Below are 17,719 nucleotides of genomic sequence, written 5' to 3' on the forward strand. Positions count from 1 at the left end.
GTGTCCTACATTTCAAATGGTATCATCTTCTTCGACACGGCGAATGGATGCCCTTTCTAACTTTGACAGATATGTTAGAGCTTCCTATCGAGTAGAAAATATGAAGTCTGAACTAGATTTATATTTGGAAGAGAACTTGGTACCTAGGACTGAAGAGTCATTTGATATATGCAATTATTGGAAGGTGACGGGCCTCAAATGCCCTTTGTTGAGTATGATTGCTAAGGATGTATTTGTTGTGCCTGTTAGCACTGTTGCTTCAGAATCTAAATTCAGCACTGGTGGTAGACACGTGAGTCCTCATCGATCGAGACTTCATCCTTCTACATTAGAAGTATTAGTATGCACATAAAATTGGTTGATGACTTACAAAAAAGGTAAATATCATTAAATAAATATTTATATATATTTGTGTATATGTTGATGACTGAAAGCATTAGTATTGATTTTGTTTTTTTTTTTTTTACAGTAACAATAAATGATGAAGATGTTGATGTTGATTTAACAATGGTAACCAGTTTAGTTTTCGTAATTTATCAAATAAATTATCAATTTTTATTATTAATATTTTTCTTTATTTTTTTTTTCAGGAGCCTTACGTTGTTGATCTTAATGATTAGAATATATGTTGTTTTGTTGTTAGTTTTTATTATTAATGTACTTTGTTATTAGTAATATGAATGTAATTGATATTTCAACTCAATTCAAATTATAATTGGAAATTTGTTTAAAACTTTATTTATTTTTTTTTTTTTTTTTGTATTGTTTAATTTTAATATGAACATCTTTAGAAATTTTTTTTACTTAAAATCTGGTTTAGAAATTTATTTTTAAGCATGTTTTAATGAATCCATGAAAAATAAGCAACTAGGTTAAGATAGATAATAGTAATAAAATAAAAAAAATTCTTATAGAAGCCAACATAACAAGAGATGTTTCTCATCAAAAAAAAAAAAAAAAAAAAAAAAAAACGAGATATGCAAAAGGAATTTAGAAAGAAATATTAGTTTAGAACATCCATTGGTAGTGCGCTCAATAATACAAATAAATTTCTTTACCTTTTACTTCTTCAAATTTACTTATTATAACTTAGTACTACTTTTCGAACCTGTACTTATATTTTATATAAAAGTCACTTATAAAATGAAAGACAGAGATTTGAAGAAGTAAATTTGCAAAAAAAAAAAAAAAAAAAAAAAAACGGGTCGGGTAAGACCCAATTAAATTTTTTAGGTAATCGGGCGAGGCGGGGCAATAGTTTGTCGGGGCGGAGCGTGTTAGAAGCGGGTCGGGGCAGACCCGCCCCATTTGCCATTCCTAAGATACACCTTTTTCAAATGAAATTAAAGCATGGACAAGTTTGGGTTTTTGCCATGGATTTTCCACCTCAACCACAAAAAAAAAAAAAAAAAAAAAAAAAAAAAAAAAAACCATGAAGAAGAAGATGAGGATAAAGGTATGAGATTCATATGGGTTCAAAACAGTAGCTGAATCCAAGGTCTTTCTTTTTCCTCTCCCTTCTCTCATTTAAACATTAGTTAAACATTGGCTTACCCTTTTTTCTCTTTTATTATATGGATTTTTATTAATCAGGATAAAATTTATGACACAAAGATTTGCATATAGTGTTGGGTCCTCTGTTATAAGCCAAGAGAAGTAGTATTCGATTGTGCTTGACCCAATTCCTTATTTTCTACTACAAACTCAATGGACTTATATCTTCCACTTTAAAAATTAAAGTGACCACTCATTTGACTGCCATTGTTTTTTTTTTTCTGCTTTTATATGTTATTCATCATTATGGTACTCATAACACAAATTTAATACAGAACCTTATATTTGGAGTCAAACATATTATAAATAGGAGAAAAATCACACTAAGATTGCACACAAAATACTGACATATGTTAAATTACCTAGATTTCCTTTTAAATGATGTACGGGTTGTTGTCTTTGGTGTTAAAAGGCTATTAGTGAAATATTGTCAAAGGCATAGCCCGGGTATGACAAAAAGAAAAACAAAAACTTTTAGTGAGAAACATGGCCAAGTGATAGTTTTTTGCACATTAAATTAATTGAATTACTTGTTCATTTGGCACGTGAAGATAATCTCTTAGCAGTATATGTAAATGATCATGACTAATATTTAATCTCAAAAAATAGAAAAAACAATCATATATTGCAAACTTGAAAATGAAATAATAAAATTTTATTGAATATTTATTGTCGTAAAAGAAGCAACATAATTGAGTGACAATATGACATAATTATAAAGGCTTTGTTTCGTAATAGTGTCTAGTGGCATGGTTCTGAACCATAACACAAACAGAGAGTGTCAGCATTGCAGTAAGCCTTCAAAAACGATTGACCAACAGTTAGTTTGCATTCCTGAGTACATGCAGAGGGAGTGCAGGGGTTGATAGTGAATTCAAAAACTTCTTGTTTAGGGCACTGATCAAGAACTCTAACAGCTTCACTTCCCACAAAGAACATCAGTCCCACCACCACAATCAACACCACCATCCACTTTTTCATGACTACCCCACCTAATTCCATTGCTATTATCTGTTTAATAATCTGTAATTTTAATTATTAATAATTACTTAGTATTTGCAAGTAGTGAATTTCTTAATATTTGCCATGAGAATTTATAGGTTTTAAAAGATCTATGAACTTGCAGGAAATCTAAATGAATTTAATTTATTTAGTATACAATCTAATTTTTAATTAAAATTCTACTTATATAAGTAAAAATACTAGGTGCTGATTTCAAAAGGATTTTGTCATATCTTTTTACCAAAACTACTTATAGAAGATCCTTTATCTGACAGTATCTAATTGTGTGTATCTAGTGAATTTTTTGGTAATATATATGGTTCATTCAAAAGGATTTTGTAAATCAAATTCATCACTTTTTTTTTTTAATGAAATTGAAGTAGATTATTCTTTTACCAAACTACCTATGTTGTGTTATAACCTTAATTGGCAGTATTATGTTTGTATTAGATGTATTTTAGATTTTTCTCTCCTTTTATTTTGGATATATATATATATAAAGTCTTTAATGTATATATAAATATATATACTTAACAATTTGGTCGATATTATTGTCATTTTTCTGGATGTTGTTTTTATTTTAGTTAATATCCTCATTTTAGATATTTGTTATGTTTTTTTTTTCCTCCTAATAATATTTGTAAAAAAATCTCCTATTTTCCTTTCATGATTAATCCTAATAATGACATGGATTATATTCATTTTACTATTTGGCTCGATAATAAGAAGAAAATAAAAATGTTATATGATTTATTTTTGTTACAAAATTTGAGCACTATTGATGTCTAGCATCTTTTAAACTTGTCCTATTGTTATTAACTAACGATATTCTTTTATAGTTATTATATCAAAGTATATAAGACCCGATATTTAATTGAATCAATAATGATATTGAAATGTAAAAAGATATTTTTAGTATTTTTATATTCTAAAATAGAAAAAAGAAAATAGCTAAAGACAAAATTTATCAAATAATATGAAAGGATAAAAAGTAGATTTTCAGATGCTAAACAGGCCCTACCTTTATATCTGTTTCCCACTACTCTTGTTCTAGCATATATGCTTGACAAAAAAAAAAAAAAAGAAAGAAAAAGAAAAAGAAAAAGGCTTCTGGAGAAATCTATGAGAAATTTGAACAGCCGTCAAAAAGAAATGGACGGAAAGTTTATTACTCGTTTGCGTACTTAATAAACCTGTAAATTTGATAGGAAAACACAAGGAAATGTCCGAAACGGACCCCTCTAGTAGCGTGAAAAGCTACTCATAAGCTTCGCTAAATTTTTACTTTTATCTAAAATTTTTATTTTATTTTATCATTTAAATAATTATTATATATTTTTAAATTATAAATAATTATTTTTAAATAAATTTAAAAGTATATAAATTCTTTTAATTTTTAAAAGAAATTATAAATTTTAATTTTTTTACTTTCAAATTAAAAAATAATTTTTTATTTTTATTCACACTTTAAATTAAAAAATAAATATTTTATTTTTAGCTAATTAGGATTTTTACCCTGAACTTTTAAGGTTGTTAAAAATGCTCACGAACTATTGAGATTGTTAAATTTAAGAACTCCTGTTTATTTTCATTCAATTTTACTATTTCAGTTATTGTTTATATACTAAACTATGCTCCTCAAATTTTAATATCTATCAAATGATGTCCCTCAAACTTTGACATATACTAAATTATGCTCCTGAACTTTTATCCATATTAGACTATTTTATTAAAATTGGAAAAAAAAATCTTTAAATCTAACTATCTCAATAGTTAAGGGGCATTTTTAACGACCTTAAAAGTTCAGAGAGCATAATTTAGTACATATCAAAGTACAAAATTCTTAATTAGCCTTTATTTTTTATCCAACAATTTTTTTAATTTTAAAAGCTAAAAAAACTTAAAGAAACTAAACCCAACAAGAGCAATCATGCAAATAGTTAAGAAGCAACAACCAAATTTCTCACTTTTCAAAAATTATTAAGTAGTTTGAAGTCGCTTAAATAATTTGTATGCATACAAATAATTGCAGCAAAGACTTATAAGCTGCTTATTAATCACTACTTTCACCAACGTTAGCTCATAAACCCATCTCCAATTATACATGGCTTCCAACCAAACATCATCATCATCATCTTCTTCTTCTTCTTCAGCTGCTCCTATGAGGAAATTTGATGTGTTCCTTAGCTTTAGAGGCGAGGATACTCGCAGAGGCTTTACTGGTCACTTGTATGCTGCTTTGAATCAAAGACATATTCACACATTTATGGATGATGGAAAGCTTGAGAAGGGGAAAACTATTGCACCAGAACTTCTTAAAGCCATTGAAGAATCAAAAATTGCAGTTGTAATTATATCAAGGAACTATGCCTCTTCAACATGGTGTTTAGAAGAGCTTTTGAAGATTTTTGAGTGTCATAATAAGAGTGATGAGAATAATGGAGAGAGAATAACAGTTTTTCCTGTTTTCTATCAAGTGGATCCATCACATGTCAGAAAGCAAACCGGAGTTTTTGAAGAAGCGTTTGCTGAACATGACAAAGTTTTCAAAGACCATGTCGGAAAGGTCAAATTGTGGAAAGAGGCCTTAACTCAAGTAGCCAGTACTGTCGGATGGGATTTGGGACTCAGGTGGTAATATATTTATATATATATAATTAACTTAAATTTCATTTTCTTTGATCATATATTTAGTCAAATTTGTTGATCAAGAATATTGTTAGTAGTTTTCTACCGTGATGGTGTTAAATGACATGTTTTGGTTTTATTCTTTTGAGAAAATTAAGAAAACTGATGCCAAAATATTTGTAACACATATGTTTTTTTTTCTTTTATAAAATTTTGTTGTTCTTAAGAATTGAGACTTAAAGTAACATGATTAATAAATATATAACCTCACTTGTTAGTTAATAAAATTTTCCCTACTGAACTTTGAATTATTGGTATGTATATTAAAAGCTTAACTTTTTCTTTTAAAGCTAATTTATTCGTATTGGGTGTGAGAAAAATGAAAAATAAACATTTTAAAATAATATTATCTTCTTCTTTCAGGCCTGAGCATGAAGTTATTAATGAAATAGTTGAAAAGATTTCATGTTTATTAAATCGCACATCATCAAGTACTAATAAAAAGGATTTAGTTGGAGTGGATTCTAGAATTGATAAATTGCTTTCATACTTGGAGTTAGGGAAGTCAAATGAAGTTCTTACCATAGGAATATGGGGGATGGGTGGTATAGGTAAGACAACTTTAGCTCAAGAAATACTTGGAAAAATCAGACACCAATTTGATGCATTTTGCTTTGTTCGAAATGTAAGGGAGGAATCTGAAAAGCATAATGGTCTAGCTCAATTACGAAAAGATTTATACAATTGCTTGTTAGGATATAATTGTGACTATTTTAGTAGTCTGGGAAATAATTACAATAGATTGTGCTATAAGAAGGTTCTCATCATTCTAGATGATGTTGATCAATCAAAACAGATAGAGACTTTGGTGGGAAACTATGATGAGCAACATGAATTGTTTGGACCAGGGAGTAGAATCATTGTAACAACTAGAAATGCACACTTGTTAAAGAGATTTGGAGAGAATAACATCTATGAAGTTGGTAAGTTGGATGAAGAAGAAGCTATTAAACTCTTTTCTAGGAAAGCCTTTCAAATGGACCATCCTACAAATGGTTATAAAGACAAGTCCATTGAAGTTGTGAAATATGCCAATGGTCTTCCTTTGGCTCTTGAAGTGTTGGGTTCCTTCCTTTATGGGAGAAATATAGAAGCATGGTCAAGCACATTGGCAAGGCTAAAGGAGCATCCTAATGAAGACATTGTTGGTCCACTCCAAGTAAGTTTTGATGGATTAAAACGTACAGAGAAGGCAATGTTTTTGGACATTGCTTGTTTCTTTAGAGGAGAGGAAAAATGTCGTGTGATAAAGATACTAGGAGCTTCTGATTATTCTCCTCTTATCGACATAGATGTCTTGGTTGAAAAATCTTTGGTGACTTATGTGGGAGATAAACTATGGATGCATGATTTATTACAGGAGTTGGGTTGGGATATTGTTAGTCGAGAATCCCCAAAACAACCTGGAAATCGTAGCAGATTGTGGCTTCAACAAGATATCCTTAATGTACTTGAAGAGAATAAGGTATGTAGAATGAGTTTGGGATTTTTTTTTTCAGATTTTTTTCTTCCTCATTCATAACCAAATTTTGTATGTTGGACACCACAACACGTGAAAAACGTAATTACTTTATTATTGTAAAAGCAATTACACCAAGACTTGAACACTTTAACTTGACCACAATACGCACTAAGCACTCACTCTTTTATTTTATCACTAGACACCTTTACTACACACTTGTGTATAACTCACACTTTTGGGATACTTTGTCTTTAGACACTTATTAAGAACTCACACACTTTAGACTCTTTTTCTCACACTTGAACTCTCTTGCTCAAACTTACATCTTAAGCACACACCTCACTTATATTTATAGGCTACAAAGGATGTATCTAAAGATTTCTAGATTTTTCTAATTTACTAGCTAATTAATTACTTCTTACTATTTTCTAAACAACTCTAGAATTATCTAATCTTAGTTCTAGTGATTCTAAGTTTTCTCTAAAACTTTCTAGATTGTTCTTGATTTTTCTTACAAATTTCTTAGAACATTGTAAAACATTCTAACATATTCTAGATTTGATAATGATTTTTAACACTCCCCCTCATTATCAAATCTTTTTCTTTCATAGCTCCTAGTCACTTGGAGTTTTGGTATGCCTCTTCATATGACTGCGGTTCTACGAACTTTTCTTCTTCGGCTACGGCCCGCATTAGCATATTTCGGATTTGGCTTTCGTGCTCTTGTTGATCTCCGAAGTTCTGGTTGACTATCATCATCTCCTTCTCTTTGATGCACCCCCGTTTGCCATGGATTCTGAGGTGCCTCATCCTCGGTGTTTTCTTCTTCATCTGTATCTTGAGTTGTAGGTAACTCAACAATTTGCTCCCCCATTTTCTTCTGTAATTCATCTTCCATTTCTATAGAATCTGGTAATGCTTCCTTTTGCGATGACCACCATGATGATGTCTCATCAAAGACCACATTCCTTGATGTATAACACTTTCCAGTTGTAGGGTCGCAACATCTCCACCCTTTCCGTTGGCTATCGTATCCCACAAAGATACATCGTATCGCCTTCTTGTCGAATTTGCTACGTAGGTGGCTTGGCACGAATACGTAGCACACACAACAAATACTCGAAAGTGATTTCTTGCAGTTTACAACCCCACAGTTTTTCAAAGGGTGAAACGAACCCTAACTTAGCACAGGAAGCCTATTGATTACATGAGTACTGTCTTCATACCTTGACCAAAATCTTCCTGGAACATTCTTTGCATGTAGCATGCTTCGACATGTTTCTGCAAGATGGCGATTCTTCCTCTCGGCTACTCCATTTTGTTGTGGCGTATTTGCACATGTGAATTGATGGCGTATGCGGCATTCTCGAAGATACTCAGAAAATTCATCTGAGGTATATTCGCCACCGTTGTCTGTTCGGAGGCATTGGATTTTCTTGCCGACTTCTCCTTCTACTATTTCTTTAAACTCTTTAAATTTTGAAAAAGTTTCGGATTTTTCTTTCATAAAGAAAACCCATACGTACCTTGAGAAGTCGTCGATGAATGTAACCATGTATCGCATACCGCTGATTGATGGTTGTTTGACTCGCCCAAACACGTCAGAATGGACCAGTTCCAATGGTGCTTTAGCTTTGAACTTTGAATCTTCATACGGTAATTGATGCGCCTTACCGTATTGCGCCGGCTGCACATACAGTCTTTGTTCTGACCTCGAGTTGAGGAAGACCCTTTAGCATAGAATTCTTCATCATCACCTTGAGTTTAAAATAACTGACATGTCCTAGCCTTGCATGCCACAAATCTGTTGTTTCATTCTTCCGAGTCTTGTCTACATAAGCGGACTCTGCTGACATTACATAGACAGACTCTAAGCGGCGTCCTTTCATCATCGGTGTTCCAGAGATTTCAAGATCTTTGTAGATCTTGACATCTTGAGGACCGAATACGACATGGTGACCTGTCGCCGTAAGTTGCGCCACTGATAGTAAGTTTTTCTTCATCCCAGGTACATGGTAGACATCCTGGAGTGAAACTTCTTTTGGGCTAAATCTCGGTGTGATTGTTGTTTTACCGATGTGCGCGATCGGTAATCTTGAGTTGTTGGCTGTCACCACAACGCGACCACCTTTATATTCTGTCATATCTTGCAGCTTCTCTTCATCTCCTGTCATATGATTTGAGCGACGAGTCGACTATCCAATCATTATTGTAGTCGATATTTCCTGGAACAAAAGCTGTCAAAGCTAATTCTTCTTCCTCCACTGCGAATGATGCTTCTGCGTCCCATTCTTCATCGCTTGTCCTTTCTGCATTTGATGTGGTTGCATTGCCTTCTGCAGTTTTCTTCTTGAACCAACAATTTTTAGCCATGTGGCCATACTTGCCACAGTTGTAGCACTTTCCATCAAATTTATTGCTGTTCTTTGATTGACCACCCCGTTTGTCTTTATTCTGAGCTCCCTCTGTTTGGGAGCTCCCATGATGACTATCCTTGTCATCATGTTTTCTAGTATTTCTACTAGTATTTGGTCGGGGTCGTCTTTTCTTATCTCTACTAAAGAGTGCTTCTTCGTCACTCTTTAATGAGACTCCAGACGTTTGCTTAGCTAACGCTTCTTGGTCAGCTAGCAAGTTTTCTAACTCAACAAGAGAAGGTTGGCTTAGCGGCCTTGTATTGCAGCAATAAAAGTTCTATATTCTTGCCTTAATCCATGAATAATAATTCTTCTAATTCTAGCATCTGACATGCCAGCACCAGAGTCTAATGCAGAGATTTCGCGACAAAGAGATTTTACCTTGGTGAAGTATTGGTTGATCGTCATGTCGCGCTGCCTGATTGAGAGAAGCTCGTTCTCCAGAAGCTGCAATCTTGTATCATTCTTCTTGGTGAACAGTGATGCGAAAGTATCCCATGCTTCTTTTGGTGTCTTTGCCGGCCTGATGTGCTCCAACATCTCATCTTCGACTGTGGTCCGAATCGCAAACATGGCTTTGCCCGCTTTAATCTTCCATTTCTTTAAAGCGGATACATCCTCCGGTTGTGTGACTTCATTGCCACCAACGATCTCCCACAAGTCTTGGCCTTGAAGATATGCCTCCATGTGCATCGACCACGTGTTGTAATTTTGGTTGTTAAGTTTCTTAATTCCGCCGACCACTTGAAGGTCACCCATCGTGCAAACTCTGTAGTACTAAACCACACACGATCACTCTAAGAAACTCAACAAAGGATTCTTTCGGAACGAACTCGATCCGGCTCTGATACCACTTGTTGGACACCACAACACGTGAAAAACGTAATTACTTTATTATTGTAAAAGCAATTACACCAAGACTTGAACACTTTAACTTGACCACAATACGCACTAAGCACTCACTCTTTTATTTTATCACTAGACACCTTTACTACACACTTGTGTATAACTCACACTTTTGGGATACTTTGTCTTTAGACACTTATTAAGAACTCACACACTTTAGACTCTTTTTCTCACACTTGAACTCTCTTGCTCAAACTTACATCTTAAGCACACACCTCACTTATATTTATAGGCTACAAAGGATGTATCTAAAGATTTCTAGATTTTTCTAATTTACTAGCTAATTAATTACTTCTTACTATTTTCTAAACAACTCTAGAATTATCTAATCTTAGTTCTAGTGATTCTAAGTTTTCTCTAAAACTTTCTAGATTGTTCTTGATTTTTCTTACAAATTTCTTAGAACATTGTAAAACATTCTAACATATTCTAGATTTGATAATGATTTTTAACATTGTACACTTGTTGTATTATAGGGAACCCAAGCAGTGGAAGGCATGTTCTTACGCTTGCCTAAAACAGAGCAAGAGCTAAACTTGAATGTTGATCCTTTCTCGAAGATGTGTTGTATGAGATTGTTGAAGATATGTAATGTGAAGTTTTCTAGATGTGTTATTGGTTCTCTTTCTAAGGAGTTACGACTTTTGGAATGGCATGGATATCCTCTTAAATCTTTGCCAACAAGTTTCCAACCTCGTAAACTTGTTGAACTCAACTTGTCTAATAGTCGCATTGAGAAGATATTATGGAAAGAGAACATGGTAAGAATTTTTTATTTGAAAGCAATGGTAAGAATTATTGGTTGTTGTAATCATGCAGTATAAGAAATATTATTCAAGTTTTCCTTGGTTATATTTGAGAACATAATTTTCTTTTGTTCCCTTTTAATAAACAGGTATCAGAAATGTTAATGATGATCAATCTTAGCAATTGTCAGTACTTGACCAAGATCCCAAACTTCAATACAACCCCAAATCTTGAAAAATTGATTCTTAGAGGCTGTAAAAGACTATCAATGATTCATCCATCCGTTGGAGTTCTCAAGAAACTTGTTTTATTGAATTTGAAAGGTTGTGAATCTCTTCAGATACTTTGCAAGGAGATGGAGTTGGAATCTCTTGAAACTTTAATTCTTTCGGGATGTTCAAAGCTTAGCAAGTTTCCAGAGATTGTGGGAAACATGAAAGAGTTGACTCAACTTTATTTGGATGGGACTGCTATAGTTGAGCTACCAAAGTCCATCAAGTGCTTAAGTAGTCTTACTTTGTTGAATCTGAAAGACTGTAAAAATCTTCTGACTCTTCCAAACATCATTTGTAGTTTGACTACTCTTACAAATCTTAACATCTCAGGCTGCTCATGTCTTGATCAGTTGCCAGAGAACCTTGGAAATTTGGAATGTTTGGAAGAACTTGATGCAAGTGAAACCGCCATTAGAGAAGTACCTTCCTCCATTTCACTCCTAAAGAACCTCAAGCATTTATCTTTCCGCGGATGCAGTGGCATGCCTAATAAGTCATGGTTGTTGAACTTATGTAACTGTTTGTTTGCTGTAGAAGGCTCTGAACCTGTTGGCTTGATGTTACCTAATTCCTTCTCGGGCTTATTGTCTTTGAAGTCGTTAGATTTAAGTAAATGCAGCATACAAGAAGGAGCTGTCCCTGATGATCTTTGGCAGTTAAGTTCACTGGAGGAACTTGATTTGAGTGAGAACAATTTTAGGAGCATGCCAGATAGCATTTGTCAACTATCTGAGCTGAGAGAACTAAGGTTAAATCGTTGTAGCAGGCTTGAGTCACTGCCTAAACTTCCCTTAAGTGTCAAATATGTGAATGCTCGTTATTGTGCTGCCCTAGAAACTTCAAATGAACATACAATATGGATATCATCAAAGGGACTTTGTGTTATAGATTGTCAAAAATTGAATGAGGAAAAAGAATGCAAAGGGTACAAGATTCCAACTTCTAACAAACATGTTGTACCCCTGCTTCATACATCCTGTGAGGTCATTTCTCTCTCTCTCTCTCTCACTCTCTCTCTCTCTCTCTCTATATATATATATATATATTTATAAGAAACACATGTTTTACATTATTCTAGTATTTCTTATTTATGTTCTTTTACTGTCATAGGATCACGTTTATCGTGGAAATGAATTCACACACTTTTTTCCGCATACTACAATTCCTGATTGGTGCAGCAACTCAAGTACTGGCTCTTTAGTTACAATCCAATTACCACCAGATTTGGAACATAATAATATGTGGATGGGACTTGCTTTATGCATTGTTTTTGAAGTGCAAACACAGGTAAATACGAATTCAACTGTTCTACCAGCCATTTGTCGTTTTTACACTGATGAAGATTGCATGGAGATCTCCCTTGGTCAGTTCAATGACAAAGAGTATATTACTAGTGAAGAGTCATATGGAGTTTGCAAGTACATACCTCGAAAATGTTTTGATGGGCACTTAGATAAGGCAAGTCGTGTTGAAGTTTCAATATCCTTAAATAGTACTTGCATAAGTGTGAAAATGTGTGGGGCTCATCTCATATATAAGCAAGATGTGACAAAGTTTGTGAGAGATTTGTTTCCTATTGATGACGTTCAAGATTATTTCAATCATTGTCAAGATATAGTAGATCGGGTAACCAAAACAATCCCTGTTGGTGAGGTGGAATCTATTATAACAGATCGAAGAATAATTGACATGATGGAATCTGCTGAACAAGAACATAAAGGCACTTCTAGTGAGCTATCGGATGAGGCAGAATCAAAATTCACTTCACCAAATAGGTTCTTGCTTCACGTAGATTCAACTGATTCTACAATTTCAATTGCAAAACAAGGGTGGAGAAGCTTCTCCACCATGGAGCTGAGAAGTAAGCTGCAATTATCGCTTTCAAGACTTTTTCAGGTAAAGCAATGTCTTAATTTGCCTTTATTTCTTCTAGTTTCTTCCCCTTACTCCTTTATTGTGTGCATTATACAGGAAAGTTATGCAGGTTATCTTGATTTTGGATGCATTTTTCCTCTCAAAGCGATTTTGCCTTGGTTCACCTATCAATGTGTGGGACGTCACGCCTTCTGTTGTCTTACTCCAAACTTATTAGAGGATAAGAAATGGCTAGGATTTGCTCTCTATGTTGTGTTTCGTAGCCGTTTGCCTTTCTCACTTAACAATTTGGACTCAGAATCTTCGGCTTCCGTTGTTGCTCATTTGCATATCAAACCAGGTGGAATGTTGCACTCAACACGATTTTCACTCAAAAATGACAATTTAGTAGGCTCGGAACATCGACTTGTTCTACTTTATGTACCATGTGTGCATTTTCCAAAAGTGTTGAATCAGTGTGGACAAATTAATGCTTTGTTTGCAACTTCCAACTCAGATTATTTAGAGATTGAAATCTGTGGGATCCGTAAAGTATACGAGAATGATATGAAAGATCTCATCCAAACAATAATTGAGTGCACAATAGAGAGTCCAAATGTACACCATGAGCAGTATCGTAAAACATTTGGAGACATGGGGAACAAGATTCTTGATGAAGTTGATATTCCAAGTGAAGAAAAGGACTTCAATTTGGGCTACTGTTATTCCAAATTACCAAGGTTAAGTCTTTATAAATTTTTATTTTTTCATGCTTAGTTTATGTTTTTCTCTGAAGTAGATCTTCATGTGGAATTTTGTAGGGAGCATAAAATTTTGCATCGACAAGTGCAAGAAGTGGATTATAACTCAAAATTTAGTAATAGTCAGTCACAATTGCCAACTGAGAACGGGAAGGACATTACTCAGCATTTTATTCAAAAATATTATCAGGTCTTTCACACATTCTCTCTACCTTGTGTTTATGATCTCTATCATTGTCTGTCTCTCTCATAGATAGTATATATCTATATTGCAGAGCTTTAACCAATTGTTGAAGTATAATTATTGTTTTCCTCCAAGTGAAATTCCAAAGTTGTTCCACCATCAAAATAATGATTACTCAATTAAAATTCAACTACTGCCTGAAGAGAGCAATTGGATTGGACTTGCCTTGTGGGCATATTTCTCAACTGAAGAGTCTTTAACTGGCAAGGTTGATGAGAATCAAGAATCAGCATATTCCCACTTCCTTAATTGTTATTTGGAAACAGATGAAGGTAGCCTGGAACCTATTCACTCATACCGAATCACAAATGAAGAAATAAAGTGGTTGCCTCATCTTGGAGGATTCATTTGGTTATCTTACATACCATGTGGATCATTGTCAGATCAGTTCATCAGTTTCATTGAAGCTTCATTTGGAAGCGAGCGGCCCGGTTTGTTGGTGAATAATTGTGGAATCCAATTGGTATATGATCAACAAGAATTTGAGCAAATGATACTTCATTGCATGAATGCCTTTTTTGAGGATTGGGATCTAATGCAAGAAAGCCTTGTAGAGAACAACTCAGCTTTAGATGTAAGTCCATCTTCAACAGACTCAGAGTCAGAGCCTACTTATATTGTTTTAGACATAACAGCTGAGACAGCACTCTTGGAAAGCCATTCAACAGCCGAGTGGATAAATAACTTGGAGAAATTTCTTAGCAAGTACTTCAAGGTTTCTCTGGTGGTCATGCTCAGTCTTGCAGGCCATACAATCTCATTCCTTAGAAGCTTTGATCCTTACTTCAGATTTAACTTTTGTTTTCCTCGGAAAAAAGTTTTAGAGTGGTTCAAATATCAGACCGATAGGCCCAAGGTGATATTCCAAATACCCCGAGATCTATACGATGATAAAAACTGGATGGGATTTGTGATGTGTGCTGCCTTTACTGTTCACGAGCACCCTGCTGCTATTCTCGACAACCTTTGTTCTGAAATGGATGTCCACCTTATGTGTCATTTCATATTGGATCAAGAAAATTGTCTAATGCCTGCACCAATTTTCCGCATCAGTAAAGAGAAGTTTAAGTGGTTGAATCTTCGTGGCTTCATTTGGTTAACTTATATCCCGAAGAATGCATTTACAGAGTATTTGAATGAAGTAAGCTATGTACAGGCTGAAATGCATAGCTTTGATTGCCCTGGTCTGGAAGTTGAGAGGTGCGGCATGCGTCTTCTTTACCAAGATGATGTGCAAGAGTTTCAACAAACAATAATCAAGTGTGTGACTTCCTTCTTTGATGATTTGGATCCCATATGCCAATTTTTGAAAGACAAAAATAAGGAAAAATCTCCTGATTTTGATGACTCTTATATTGTTCCTCGAAACCAAAGAACGGACATTGAGCTGCTAGTAATAGTAAGACAATACAATTTTTAGTTTGTGAAATTACTTTTTCTTTGTTTAAACTTTATATCTTATCAGGCTATTTATTTTCTCATTTTTTATTTCAGGAGTTTCATCGACATTCCATATATAATTCATGTTTCACTGCAACTGAGATTCTTGAGTGGTTCAGAAATTATAATACTGGATGTCCTTCAGTCAAAATTGAGCTGCCTACTACTCTATTATTTGATGACAACTGGATAGGATTAGCATTATGTGCATGCTTTTCTGATCTTGATTATAAGCATCCAAGTGCCTGCAACATTGACCATTTGGATAATACAAGGCAATGTTCTCACCGCCTTATTTGTCATTTGCAAACTGAGCGAGGCAGCCTAGAACATCTCCATGTCCACCAAACCACCAATGAAGAATTCATATATTTAGACCAGCAAGGCCGATTCATTTGGCTTTCCTACATACCAAAAGGGTGGTTTTCGAATCAGCAGCTAAATGGATGTAGTCTCTTAGAGGCTTCATTTGTGAGTGACAGTGGAAGAAGCTTGCATGTTGAAAAGTGTGGCCTCCGCCTTTTGTTTCGACACGATGAGGATGAGTTTAAGGAAAGTATTGCTTACTGCATGAAGTCATTGTCACAAAATGAGGATTTTGTTTGTCTCAGTAATAAAAGCAAAACCAAGCCGTATTCTAATGGCACCATTGGTTGTGAGGCAGGTACTAGCATAGATAGCTGCAGCATTGCTAAGGTGGATCCTAACTCAGAAACATCAAGAGGACCTAATCCGACAAGCATTAAAGGTAAGGAGAAACTTGTTTTCGAATAATCTCTATCTGGACTATTTCAACTACTTCCATGTGTATTTCTTCAACTTTTGGTTGTGAAGGTATTGTTCTATTTTTGTATTCAATTTGAAAGTTTGGTTGTACTGTTACTCTGTCCATAACATGTATTATCCTATTCTTTGTAATTAATTTAAAAATAATAACTGTTTAAGTTTGCTAGTCAGTGGTTGTTGTAAAAATTCCAGCACTTATGCGCATTGTTTACAAGTAATAGACTTACAAGAGTGAAGTCGATCCCACAAGGATTGTATTTAATTACCAAACAATTTAATTTTTAATTCTATTTGGTAACAATAAAAATAAGAAAAGATGTCTAAATTCTACTTAAAAAAATAAATTTAAGTGAAATTAACAATAATTAAAGCTTAAGGTGATTAATTTCGATTGAATCTACTTTGTATGGTTTTAAGATAATTCGATTCTAAATTTTAATTTTCATGTGAGAGTGGATTAACTGAAAAAATTTATATTCGATCTAGGACAAATAAATTTCAACCTATATGCAAACTTTCTACTCTCGTCATAAATTTTACACATATGAGGCATTAAGCATAAAAATTCTAAATGATACACAAACTATATGGGTATTCTCGTCATGTATCGAAATCTGTCTCTATTTCACAATAACATAATCAATACTTATTTCTCAGATTTTGTATTGAAATTATTAAATAGTTAATTGGTGATCATGTAATTAAAATAAATTAAGTACAAATGAAATAGATACACAAAGAAAATTAGAAAAAAATTAAATCACATTAAAATCAAACTAAAGTGTCACACAATCTCAATTAATAACCCTAATTGAAAAATTAGCTACTCATAGTCATTGTCAACAATTGATTAAGACTAATTAAAAACATAAAAATAAAGATAGAAGAAAGAAACTGTTTGAAGATCAATGGTTGTAGACTCCAAGGTCGCTTTCTGTCTCTATTTTCGTCCCAATAAAAGAGTCCCTTTCTCCTTCGAAATTAAGATTTAATTACCCTATCGGGCCTCTAAAAATAGGTGGGTCGCGACATGGCTCTTTCAGTGTTGCAACCCAGGAACTTGGTTTTTAGGCAGCAAGCTTCTTGGTGCGACGACCGATAATGTTTGGCCATAACTCTTTTGATATTACTTAGAATTGGACATTCAAGATGTTTTGAAAAGCTGAAAGAGAGATCTGGAACTTTTATTCACAATATTTTTCCTGAAATTGAACGCATCATAGTCAAAAATTGGCTTGAAGCTTCAGACTTAATTTTTGATCACAAACAGAGCGTGTTGAGCATCCAAAACATAGAATCTTTCACAACGTTATATCTAAGAACTTCAAATTCTATGATAAATTCATCATATTCATCTCATTTAACATGTTTCTTCTCATTTAAAATTCATATTATTAATTTTACCATTTAAACATGAAACAAGTGGAAAACAAACGTAATACTGCATAAAATGAATATATTCCATTAAAATACACCTTCAAAACACTTTATAAAATACACCTAAAACAAGCCTATCAAACTCTCCAAACTTAACCTTTACTCGCCTGCAAGTAAAGATCGACACTAACTAAAAACAAATGAAT

At 33.7% G+C, this 17,719-nt stretch overlaps 1 protein-coding gene across 1 annotated transcript; it reads left to right on the forward strand.

Annotated features, from left to right (window-relative positions):
• Window positions 1-4,465: 4,465 nt before the first annotated feature.
• LOC115714958 (uncharacterized) lies at window positions 4,466-16,304 on the forward strand. The gene is made up of 9 exons (XM_030643721.2): window positions 4,466-5,187; window positions 5,608-6,709; window positions 10,506-10,790; window positions 10,925-12,034; window positions 12,162-12,947; window positions 13,023-13,645; window positions 13,727-13,856; window positions 13,942-15,309; window positions 15,405-16,304. Exons 1-9 carry the CDS (start codon window positions 4,661-4,663, stop codon window positions 16,122-16,124), a joined length of 6,651 nt encoding a protein of 2,216 aa, XP_030499581.2. The 5' UTR covers window positions 4,466-4,660; the 3' UTR covers window positions 16,125-16,304.
• The last annotated feature ends 1,415 nt before the right edge of the window (window positions 16,305-17,719 follow it).

This window comes from Cannabis sativa, chromosome 4, assembly GCF_029168945.1.
Source record: "Cannabis sativa cultivar Pink pepper isolate KNU-18-1 chromosome 4, ASM2916894v1, whole genome shotgun sequence".
Classification (NCBI taxonomy): domain Eukaryota; kingdom Viridiplantae; phylum Streptophyta; class Magnoliopsida; order Rosales; family Cannabaceae; genus Cannabis; species Cannabis sativa.

Coding starts and splice junctions, on each gene's coding strand:
- LOC115714958 (XM_030643721.2), top strand. CDS start 4,661: ATGGCTTCCAACCAAACATCATCATCATCATCTTCTTCTTCTTCTTCA. Junction 6,710..10,505: donor ATGTACTTGAAGAGAATAAG/GTATGTAGAATG, acceptor GTTGTATTATAG/GGAACCCAAGCAGTGGAAGG. Junction 13,857..13,941: donor TTATTCAAAAATATTATCAG/GTCTTTCACACA, acceptor TCTATATTGCAG/AGCTTTAACCAATTGTTGAA.